Raw genomic sequence first — 11103 nt, 5'->3', positions numbered from 1 at the left:
CGCCCCCATTATCCCATTCTAATGGGGCCCCAAATTCCTCCCGTGTTCTCCTGATGTCCCTTCATGGTGTGGGTACACCCAGTGTCCCCACATTGTTCCCTCCCTGGTGGCTCTGTGGCCCCGTGGGACCTCGGTCCCTGTCCAAGCGGCTCTGGGGCCCCAATATTGCCCACACTGTGACTTTTGTTCCCTCCCCAGTGGGTCTGGATTCCCGAAGCACAAGTCATCACTGAAAAATCACATCAGCAGCTTCAGCTGAACTTTCTCCCGCCTCAAGGAGAAAGAAAACAGGAAAAATAAACTGCAAGTTGCTTGGCTGCTGGGACAGCAATGACTGAAAACACAGAGATCTGTACAGCATCCCCCAGGGAGGGGTGTCCGGAAAGAGATTAAATAACTGCATCTCGCTTTGCAGGTCATCAGCTCGTTAACTCGTCCTCCTAGAAAGGGGTGGGGAAAGGGGGAAAGTCGCTCTACCCAGACTCATTGTAAGCGACAGTAACTTCGGTTAAAATGAAATAAAGAAGTCCTCTGTGTAGCGCCCGAGCAGCTGGGCGCATCACGTCCACGCTCGTCGGTTCCCAGGGTGCATTCCACACGTGCACCAAGCTGGCCTGGCTCTGCTGGCACTGTGCGGCAGCCAGGTCGTCTTCCAAGAAGCCCAGCAAGTTGCCAACGCTCCCCTTCTGCGCAGCAATCGCCCTTGCTGCCAGGCTGGCCCCCAGTGCCAAGCTGGCCAGTAGGACCACAGCCATCTCTCGGCACACCGGGTACTTTCTGTCGCAAAGGAAACGCAGCAGGGCGCTGTACAGCCTCTCCAGGTGGCTGACGGGGAGCTGCAAGAATCAAATCCACGTTGCTGTCCCGGGTGCGGAGTTTGCTGAGTGTTTCCAAAACCAGTCTCTGAGGGGAGAGGACTGCATTCGGCCCCAGCGCTGGAAAGAGGTCCTGGACCTCTGCTGACGGACACACTGCCCAGTGGAGGAGTCCAACCAGGATCGGCAGACAGAGGCTTTCTGGGAAAGGGGACAGGTCCAGCTGGTCAGAAATTCTGGCCAACGTGACCAGTGTATTTTCACACAGCACCTGCAGGCAGTCCCACCACCACTCCTCCATGTTGCAGCTCACACCCTGGTCCCGCTCCTCCTCTCTCACAGAGCTCAGAGGTGCCTGCTCGCGCTCCGGGTGCTCGTGGTGTAAGAGCAGCAGTTTCCCCAGAATCAGCAGCAGCCCGGCGTGTTTCGACAGCTCAGCATCATTACTCGGCATAAACGACAAACTCCTGATGATGTTGGAGACACACAGGCAGCGCTTTGCCAGAGAGTCCTATCACTCATGGATGGGGCAGAGGGGTGTCTCATCTTTACGGCAAGGTTCGTCCTCCAGACTTGTTGAGGAGCTGTCAGACGGAGGAGCCTCCCCTTCCCTAGCATTTTGATTGCTCTTAGCCACAGAGCGCACCCCCTTGCTCTCACAGTGGGTCTGGAAGTCCTCTGTGGTATCTCCGCCACCAATCTGCCAGTGCAGGAGGCCGCCCTCCAACTCACAGGGTGTTCTTTGCCCTGGCTCTCCCACCTCGTACTCCTTCAGGATTCCAAAGATCTCCATCTGGCAGCGCCGGAAATACTCCACCAGGAGTTCCAGCAGGCCTGGCAGCTATGGGGGAGGAGAAAAATGGGAGGGGAAGGAAAGAAAGATGGATCAGTGGTCATAAAATAACTTAGGCCACTGTGAGCAACTGGAAAAACGCTGCATAAAGGGCAGAGATCTTAAGGAGCTGTTTATTAACGGACTATTTCATTCTGGCAATAAGCTGGTTGCAAAAGAGAGCTTCCTGTCCTCCGAGAACAGAAACAAGGGGGAAACGGTCCCCGAATGTCAGGATTCAACCAGCTTGTACCTGTGTGAACGCACACGCTCTTGGTTTTATCTCCCCTCTGATTAATACACAGAAAGGAGAGAGGCAGAGCTAAGCAGAACAGCCTTTACAGTACTGTGGAACAGTTTTTACAATAGCCATGCCGGTACGAGGCAAATCATGGAGACAGGCTGCCCCTTCTAATGGCACCCAAGCCATGCTGCACACTGACCCATGGGGAAGGACAGAGCTGGAGGCGAATGCCATCACACCAGGATAGGCGAGCAGCCTTCAGCCCTTCACAGCACTCTGCTGCAAAGCCCCTCTTGGCTTCACCACCCACCGTGACTCCCTTTCTGCATTAGAAGCGATACATCCCATCAGAGAGAAGAGACCGTACACTTGCGCACCACCAACATGCAAATCCATGGGTCAGTGAGCAGTCAGTGCAGAGTATCTGCACCCACCTGCCGGAGGTCAAAGGATGCGATGCTGCTGTCATCACAGAGCAGGATGGTTATGGTATCTAAGGCCCACGTGCTTTCAGCGAGCAGCCCAGACTTGAGACACATCATCACTCTCCAGGCTTCAGGAGTTTCTGGAACATAAACACATCATACTTCCAGATCCCGGGCTTGAAAACCAAAAAGGAGGGACTGGATACTGCTTTTTTTTCCCCTCTCACAAAGAGCACGGCCTGTTTAAGACATTGCACAGTCTCCACGCAAAAGCAATCTCTGCACAGACAGTGCTCAACACAAACATCACACCTGATCCTTCTGGGTCCCTTCACCCTTGCGTTACCACAGAACATCCCAACTAACTTGGGAAAGGAGACTTCTTACAAAGCTGGCAGAGCCCTTCCATTTGGCAGCACTGTACCAAAGAAAGATGGCAGCACCCAGCCTCTCGATGGGCACAAGCAGAAAAGCAGGAGTTTCCTCTTACCAACACCTTCTGCTGTCAGCCGCCTCCTTTTCTGTAACACCGGCCTGGTAGCTTCTACTGATCCTGGAGGGAAGGAGACAGCTCGTCACTTCCAGGCAGGCCGTACCGCTGCCGGTGTCCTGTGCGAGGTGGGAACTGGCGGTCCTGCCTTCCGCATCCCCATCCCCAACTGTGGAAATGGAGACTTGCTGGGAGCAGGGCAATTCTCCTGCAGTCTGGGCTGCTGCTGCATCTGCCCCTGCCCAGTGCTGCACGGGATGCTGTACATCCCCACTTCATAGAATCACAGAATTAGCTAGGTTGGAAAAGACCTACAAGATCATCCAGTCCAACCATCCTCCTACCACCAATAACCCCACTAGACCATGTCTCTCAACGCTATATCTAAATATTTCTTGAACACCTCCAGGGACGGTGCCTCAACCACCTCCCTGGGTAGCCCATTCCAGCGCCTGACCTCTCTTTCAGAAAAGTAGTGTTTTCTATAGTGTCCAGCCTAAATCTCCTCTGGTGCAACTTGAGGCCATTCCCCCTTGTCCTGTCATGAGTTACAAGAGAGAAGAGGCCAACCCCCAGCTCACTACAACCTCCCTTCAGGTAGTTATAGAGAGCGATAAGGTCCCCCCCCAGAGCCTCCTCTTCTCCAGGCTGAACAATCCCAGCTCCCTCAGCCACTCCTCATAAGGCCTGTGCTCCAGACCCCTCACCAGCTTCGTCGCACTCCTCTGAACACGCTCCAGGGCCTCAATGTCTTTCTTGCAGTGAGGGGCCCAAAACTGGACACAGTACTCGAGGTGCGGCCTCACCAGGGCTGAGTACAGAGGGACAATGACTTCCCTACTCCTACTGGCAACACTATTCCTGATCCAAGCCAGGATGCCATTGGCCTTCTTGGCCACCTGGGCACACTGCTGGCTCATGCTCAGCGAAGCATCGTCCAATACCTCCAGGTCTGTTTCCTCCACACAACCTTCCAGCCACTCTGCCCCAAGCCTGTAGCATTGCCTGGGGTTGTTGTGGCCAAAGTGCAGGACCCGGCACCTGGTCTTGTTGAACCTCATCCAGTTGGCTTCAGCCCAGAGATCCAGCCTGTCCAGATCTCTCTGAGGACCTCTCTACCCCCAGGCAGATCGACACTTCCTGCCAGCTTGGTGTCGTCTGCAAACTTACTGAGGGTGCTCTCAATGCCCTCATCCAGGTCGTCAATAAAGATATTGAAGAGGACAGGCCCCAGCACTGACCCCTGGGGAACACCACTCGTGACCAGTCACCAGCTGGATTTAACTCCATTCACCACCACCCTCTGGGCCCGGCCCTCCAGCCAGCTCCTTACCCAGCAAAGAGTGTACCTGTCCAAGCCACAGGCTGCCAGTTTCTCCAGGAGAAGAAGCCACTTGGTAGGTGCCACTTGGTAGGTGGGCCACAGCTGCCATCCATCGGTCGCTTGCAACTCTAGATGGAAAGTAAAGGCATTGACAACATGAGATTATCAGGCCTGAAACAGGCAATCCAAACACAGCCAGGAGAAACGCTCAGAGCCAGAGGACACGGCTCATCTACCCAGATCTTCCTCTCGGGCTCACCACCCGACTCATAGAGTTTGGTGATCTTCTCACTGGTCATAGCAGAGGAGCCGGACCAATCAAAGGAAACATATCAGGACTGAGCGGCACAAAAACACCTGGGTCACATCCCAGGTGGCTTCGAACAGCAGTCAGAGTTCAAGGTTCTGCTGTTATATTGAGATCAGCTTTGTACTAGACCTACACCTGTCTCAGATCAGGTCTGTGTCAGTCTAAAAGACAAGCACGACTCAACAAGGGTACCAAGGAACCAGCTGCTACTGACAGAACGTGTATTTCTAAAAAGCAAAAGCTTTCACAAATGCCACAGAAACTAAGCAAACCTCAAGGAGATGTAGCAGAACCACTTCTTTGAGAGGCCCTTTGTGGGCTCACTTGCTATATTTAGCAAGTCAGGAAAGACCTCAGCCAGCTGCAAACGGCGTTCCCCAGGGCTGCTGCACTATGTAGACTTCAGCACAGTTTTTACTTTTCTGAGACCACTTCTAATTCAAGCAACAGCCTCATTAGCTATGTGCTGCATTTGGAAACTTGGAAAAAACTGATCCCACCAGGAGTGTCCGTTCTGGTACACTCCCTCCAATTAATACAGGCAAGACCAGTCTGTGACTGACATGGGGACAGACCGATCTCTGCAGAGGGATGGGGAGGACAGTATTCACACCAGCTTGCTCACACCTCACAGCAGATGCCACGCTCCAAAAGATAACACCTCCCAACAGAGGATATCCCACTCACTGCCACACTGTTGAGCGGACACCATTCTTCTGATTTCCTTAGTCAGAAGTGTTTGTGAAATGTACCAAGGATAAAGATTTGCTGCTTGCTTCACTAGTAGCCTCAGTTTTGCTTCGGCAGCCTCTGCCGGTTATTGGAAAAAACATTCCTTTCTTAATCCTATCTCTCTCAGAAACAAAGCCTTGAATGCAGGAAGCGGACTGGAGCTGATAACTAGTAATAAACTATTACAAGTGTTATGCATTGCTGAAAAGAGGGCTTTCCCTGTTCAATTACTTCAAAATTCCTGTACATCTAAAATGTGCCTGTCGTGTTTGGTTTCTTTTTCCATTCAGAAATCATTGAATGGTTTCGCCTGTGCTAGGCTGTATTTTGAACTAAAAGAATATGAACTTGCTAAAACGTACGTTGTTGTTCTACTCTTGAAAGTGTAACAGAAAAGCTAAGCGAAGTAGAGAAATCAAGATCACTATCATGCTGTTTTAAGGTAGCAGTAAATGGGAGAACTGGGTACCACTGAAGTCTTTCTAAAAGAGCTACTGCATTAGTTACATGGCACCAAAAAAGTCATTGAGTTCAAATGGCTTTTATTCCTGTAGCGATCAGAAAGACCAACGCGATGGAAATAGCGTTACAAAAGAGGTGGAAGGATCAGCACAACAGAAAGGTGCTACAAAGGAAGGGAAGTAGATCGCTCACCCACATCAGAAGATCCAAGGTTCACAGGGAAAGGCTTCCACCAAGGAGGGATCTCCAGAAAGAGATCCTTCCTCAGGGGCCGTCAGCCCTTCAATGAGGCCTAAGAGAGGTGGAGCCAGGCTCCAGCCCTTCCTGTCACACACTGAATTGCCTTCACTTGTGCTCCCAGGGCTGACTGGGTCTTTCCTCCAGGTGCTCAATCAGTGGTTCAGGCCGTGACTCAGCAGTTCCCATACAAGGAGGTGGCACTGATGGATGACAGCAGTAATTGGAGGCAGAAAAAAGGCACTGTGAGGTAAACACACTCTGTACCATTGCAGCACAGACAGATTAGCACAGCAGGTTCAGCTCGAGCCATCTGTAATCAGATGGCTTTTGCTAAATATGGATCCCAGTCCTTGAAAGTCCCTGCACCCATTGCTCTCAGTGCAGTCTTTTACAGCACATTGCACCATTCCATTTGCCCAAATAATGCACAATAGGAGATGCAAAATACCCACTCAGTGCCCTGCTCTTTGGCCCAAGTAGCTATGAGATTGTTTTGGAAATGAGTCCATTGTCCTTCGTACCAGAGGGGCTTTCTCCACTTGGCTTGCATACTTGCAGCGCATGTTGCACATTCACAGATAACCTGTGCAACTGTGCCCTTCATCCCAAGCCCAGCTCTGGGTTGCATCTCTTCCTCAATAGCCTGAGGTGTCGTGGGCCCACGGAGCTAGAAATAATTCCCTCACAGGATTGCTGAGGCACTCGGAAGGGCTGCCCAGGAAATTTGCGTGCACCCCATCCTTGGTGGTGCTGAAGGCCGGGAGGATGGTGGCAGCCCTGCATGTGGCAGTGGGGTTGGAGCTCTAACATCTTTAATGCCACTTCCAAGCCAATCCATTCCGTGTTCCTGTGATGTGAAAATCTCAGCTGTGTTTTCCTGTTGATCTAGGTAGCTGGGAATCCTCACCCACAGTGCCAGTGCCCACAACAAGGGGCAGAGCTCTGCACCCAGCCCAGGCAGACCCTGGCCTTCACAGTGGGACGGAGCTGCCCAACAGGACGTGCTGCCCGCAGTTCTGCTCCAGCATTCCAGAGCTCGCCCCCAAAGGGGTGCCCCAAGCAGCGGCCCCACACAGCCCTGGGGCAGCGCAGCACAGGAGGAGCGGCCCGCAGGGATCCCCCAGCCAGTGTCAAGGGGCCGTGAGGTGACAGTGCCCCACTGATGCCATTGCTGTTCTCTGAGCTCACAAGGCCTCAACAGCTGTGACGCTGTTCCGTGCCACAGACATTGCTCTGTGCCTGCCCCATCAGCAACACTTGCTGTGGCTGCAGTGGTGGTGGTGGCAGCAGGAGACGAGTGTGGGGAGCTATGGCCCCTGCCCATCCTATACTCCTCCTCCTGATGGCCATGACTTACTGGAAGATGTGTGCTACTCCGTGGCAAGAACCAAGAGCAGGTGGGTGGGCAAAACCAATCGGCATGGGGGGGCAAGAAGTCAGGTAGTGTCCCCGTGGCCCTATGGCATGCTGCCCGGGGGCTGTCCTTCCATGGGGGATGTGCTGGGCAGGGGAAGACGGGCAGCGCCCAGTTCCCAAAGCAGGAACACTCGGCCCACAGCCCAGGGGAAGAGCCAGGCACGTTTTCCTCCAGTGCTTTAGTGCCACCTTCCTTTGTGCACATCTGAGAGCTGCAGTAAGAAAGGCCCGAGTGGCCACATGTTGGTCCATGTGGTCCGTGATGGTGTTGCATGCGGCCTGCAGAGAGTATTTTGCAACCTGCCCAAGGCCTGCCAGTAGGTCTCCCTGCCCACTCTGTAGCTGTGGAACTGGTGACCTGGATCTTTCTCCCATGCCATTACCAGACCCAGCTCCAGTCCCTGATGGAGAAAGAGATCGCAGCATTTAATGGAAATTTCTCTTATCTGTTTGTGATTCTAGATGATTACACTGGTTCTTTTAACCCAGTTGCCTGGCCGGACACGGCTTTTGTTCCTCTGATGGAGCCCAGAGGTAAGTCACTGCAAGGACAGAGCCTTTGAGGCTCCCCCCTCCCCTTCTCTTTTCCTCCCCTCTCCATCCCCTTTCCATTCTCTTCCCCCCCCCATCTCCAGACAGTTCCATACATGGTTTGTTTTGCATTAGCACGGCGCCACTGCAGGCACCCAGCACCTATTTTTGAGATGCTCCTGTGTAGAAGGGAGAGAAGAGTGCTGTGGAGTAATCCCCTGTTGTTCCCATCTGGAGACGGATATGGCCATGTATGACAGGTGCTGCTCTGTCCTGTTTCTTTACAGGTGTGAGTGGAGGTGAACAGGATGCAGAATCCCAGCTGGCTCCCGCAATGGAAGCTATAGCAGATGGCATGGGTACGTCATGGCTTTTTACTTCCTTTCAGAGCTGCCAACTCGCAGCCCTAATGCCAGCCAGGCATGTCTGCAGGAGTGAGAACACATAGTTGCATGTGTGTGCCCTGTCCCTGCACCATCCCCTGGTACCATCTGTGCTTCAGTTGTGCCATTACGCAGTGACGTAGATGGCGGTGCATGAGAGAAAGCTCTCGTGGTTCTTTGCTTGCAGAAATCTCTCCAGGGAGGGCCGTGCCAAACACGCAGCTGCTTCCTGCACTGGAACCCCGCTGGTATCCCAGGGGTGGGTAGTCTGTTTTGATGGACTTCACTGAGAAGAGCACTCAGTTCAATAGTTGGTTTGTCTGAAATGTGTCTTGGTACATTCTGTTAAGGTCCTGTGAGACAGAGAGGGAACTTGGGAAGACGAAGATATTTGCAGAGGTTTTCTCACGTCCCAAAGACAGTCACGAGGGAGAATGCAGTGCCTGGTGGGTGTATTTCTGTCTGTTCAGCAGAAGGCTTGGGAAGCTGACATTCTACATACATATGTGGAAAATACTGATGTCTTCTGAGAAGTAGTGCCCCTTGAGGATATCATCTTCCTGACGAGAGCAGATATTTACCGTCCCTCTCTGCTACCTTCTTTCTAAAGAGATCGACGGAGAGCCTGTGGATGAGGCTGCATTCCAGGAGGGCAGAAGCTGCACACTGCCCATCTCCTGTGAAGACACAGAGGACGTGCGAGCAGCTGGCGCTCCAGGAAAAGGCCATGCAGAGAGCTCTGTGGCTGATGGTGAGAGGTTGCTCCCCTCCCACCGGCTTCCCAAGGAATTAGGAACGTTGTCCTTTTGGGAACCAAGCCACCTGAACCACAATCAGCAGATGGCTAGAAGAAGTAGCAATCTTCCTCCTGCAGTCCCTGCATCCCAGGGAAGCGTTGCTCCAGGAGGCCACAAAAAGGAAACAGAACATTTCATGGCAATGTCAGAGCACTGATGAGATTGCCAGTTAGGCACGAGGCGCAGCGGTGACCATGATTGTTCCTTCAGGTGCAGGTGCTGAAGAACCCGCAAATGGCGTCCGTGTGAAGGATGTCCCCATGTTCTCCTTAAAAGGCGCTCTTGCTGTGTTTGTTCCTCTTCTGCTTGTCACAGTTTGGTGCTGCATTTGTGTCCGGCGGCGAAGGCAGAAACACCAGTGAGTTGCTCCTCCCACCCCCATCCCACCACGCTCTTTATTGCAGCGCTGCTCTGTGTGGCGCCAGGAGGAAGGAGAGCGGGGGGCTCTCCCATGCCCTCAGCGGTTCTTCTCTCTGCAGGCATCTCACAGGATCCACCAAAGCCCAGCGTGCAAAGTGTGCTGCCCGCGAACGCTCACTGCATCCAGACAGAGAGCCAGCCCCATACAAAGCAGCGGACAGACGGACTTGGCAGCAGCAGCCTCCACGTGTGCCAGGACATCCTGCCTGGGTGCCGCAGAGCCCATACAGATCATCCCCCTCCAGGCCAGAGAACACCTTGGCTCCGCTGCCCCTGGCGCAGCCCCCGTGGCCCCCCAGCCCGGCCCACTCCACCGTGGCAAAGCAGAAGAAATCGAGTCGCCCCAAGCCCCGCTGGCCACTGCCACCATCACCACTCCCATCCTCCAGGGGTTGGCAGCAGTCCCCCTGGGGTAGTGTCCGGGAACCGTGTCCCACACCTGGACAACCCCTGCTGCGATCAGCGGTGGCTTTCCAGATTGCTCGTGCAGCAAGAAATAAGAAACAGCTGTGTTGACCATGTCACATGCTGCTTAATTCTTTCAGAACACATTCAAAAGCCAAGTGTTTAGAGAGGAGACCTTGCTTTATTCTGTGCAAGACACGGGCTGGGAAATCCCCACAACAAGCGCGTCGTGTCTTCACACGGGCTTCTCTTCAGAGTGAGAAGTTTCCACGCTGCACCTGCCTAGTGCATAGGTCACAGTGACCTCATAGGGATTTGAGATCATGGAGCAGATCTTCCTGGAAGAGATGTTAAGGCACCTGAGGGACGAGGAAGTGATCCGGAACAGCCAGCACGGCTACACTGAGGGCACATCATGCCTGACCCACCTGGTGGCCTTTTATGATGCAGTGTCAGCACTGATGGACAACAGGAGGGCAACTGATGTAGTCTCCCTGGACTTGTGCAAGGCCCTTGACGTGGTCCTGCACCACTTCCTTCTCTCTAAGATCCATTGCTTAAAAACCCTTTCTGTAAAGAAGTTTTTCCTGATACCCGGGCCTCCAGGTGATGCCAGCACAACCACTGGTGATGCTGGGACAACTGCCCGTCCCCAAATCTGTCACTGTCATCATGGAACCTGGCACCGTCCCAACCCCCATCTACACTGAGAGCCCCATCAGCGTCCTGCAGCTCCTGGAGCTGGGTGATGCCATCACCCTGACTGTCCCCAGCTGTCCTCCCTGCTGTGGTGGCACAACGGGAGCACGGTGACATCCTCATCAAAGAGGTGATGAGGAGGGGGGTTGGGAACAATCTGGGGACACATGGGGACCGGCACAGGCGCAACATGTGGTCGCTGGTGTCACTGTTTTCAGGTGTCATCGGGTGTTGGCATCACTTGGGTGTCACTGTTGTCACCATCATCACTTGTGTGTCATTGTCACTCAGGTGACACCATTCTCCCCTGCTCTGACCACCACATGGGGGCAGGCACAGGCAGCCCCGCGTTATCACCGTGCTGTCACTAAGCTGCAAACTGTCCTTTGTCACCCCCTCAGGCCTCCCTACAGTCAGACCCAGTAACTCCAGGGCCCTCCAGTGCTGTTACCATCATCTGCCATGGGGACATGGTAGTGTACTCTGTGCTACCACTGGAGGGGATCGCGTGTGACATCAGCACGGAACAGCCGTGATGCGGTGTCATCGTCATTGGGTGTTGCTTTTGTCAACTGGCA

At 53.6% G+C, this 11103-nt stretch overlaps 2 protein-coding genes across 4 annotated transcripts; one reads left to right on the top strand and one right to left on the bottom strand.

Annotated features, from left to right (window-relative positions):
- Positions 313-6046, bottom strand: LOC110388340 (AT-rich interactive domain-containing protein 1B-like). Of its 3 annotated transcripts, none has more exons than XR_002432855.1 (5): positions 5827-6037; positions 4156-4258; positions 2807-2975; positions 2326-2456; positions 313-1656 (listed from the first exon to the last, which is right to left on the bottom strand). XR_002432855.1 is itself a non-coding variant. In XM_021377504.1 (5 exons), the coding sequence occupies exons 2-5, from the start codon at positions 4237-4239 to the stop codon at positions 1330-1332; spliced, it is 621 nt and encodes a 206-aa protein (XP_021233179.1). In that variant the 5' UTR covers positions 4240-4258; positions 5827-6046; the 3' UTR covers positions 313-1329. The 3 variants fall into 3 exon arrangements, 2 of the variants coding, with proteins under 2 accessions (XP_021233179.1, XP_021233178.1); XM_021377504.1 differs by having other exon boundaries at positions 2807-2869; positions 4140-4258; positions 5827-6046; XM_021377503.1 differs by having other exon boundaries at positions 2807-2869; positions 5827-6045.
- Positions 6675-9940, top strand: LOC110388339. Its single transcript, XM_021377502.1, has 8 exons — positions 6675-7271; positions 7753-7824; positions 8109-8180; positions 8392-8463; positions 8555-8650; positions 8815-8955; positions 9212-9359; positions 9481-9940. Exons 1-8 carry the CDS (start codon positions 7184-7186, stop codon positions 9935-9937), a joined length of 1146 nt encoding a protein of 381 aa, XP_021233177.1. The 5' UTR covers positions 6675-7183; the 3' UTR covers positions 9938-9940.

Source organism: Numida meleagris, chromosome 25, assembly GCF_002078875.1.
Source record: "Numida meleagris isolate 19003 breed g44 Domestic line chromosome 25, NumMel1.0, whole genome shotgun sequence".
Taxonomy (NCBI): domain Eukaryota; kingdom Metazoa; phylum Chordata; class Aves; order Galliformes; family Numididae; genus Numida; species Numida meleagris.
The sequence above is the reverse complement of the archived record's forward strand: the minus strand, read 5'-3'. Positions and strand labels throughout refer to the sequence as shown.

What these genes read in the sequence shown, in the direction of transcription:
- LOC110388340 (XM_021377503.1), bottom strand. An exon ending in GCAGCCTGTGGCTTGGACAG is followed by an intron (nt 2,870 to 4,155) that starts GTACACTCTTTG and finishes CCTTCCCTCCAG; the next exon opens with GATCAGTAGAAGCTACCAGG. An exon ending in CATCCTTTGACCTCCGGCAG is followed by an intron (nt 1,657 to 2,325) that starts GTGGGTGCAGAT and finishes CCTCCCCCATAG; the next exon opens with CTGCCAGGCCTGCTGGAACT.
- LOC110388339 (XM_021377502.1), top strand. Translation starts at nt 7,184, where the DNA reads ATGGCCCCTGCCCATCCTATACTCCTCCTCCTGATGGCCATGACTTAC. An exon ending in GAGGGAGAATGCAGTGCCTG is followed by an intron (nt 8,651 to 8,814) that starts GTGGGTGTATTT and finishes TTCTTTCTAAAG; the next exon opens with AGATCGACGGAGAGCCTGTG. An exon ending in CGGCGAAGGCAGAAACACCA is followed by an intron (nt 9,360 to 9,480) that starts GTGAGTTGCTCC and finishes TTCTCTCTGCAG; the next exon opens with GCATCTCACAGGATCCACCA.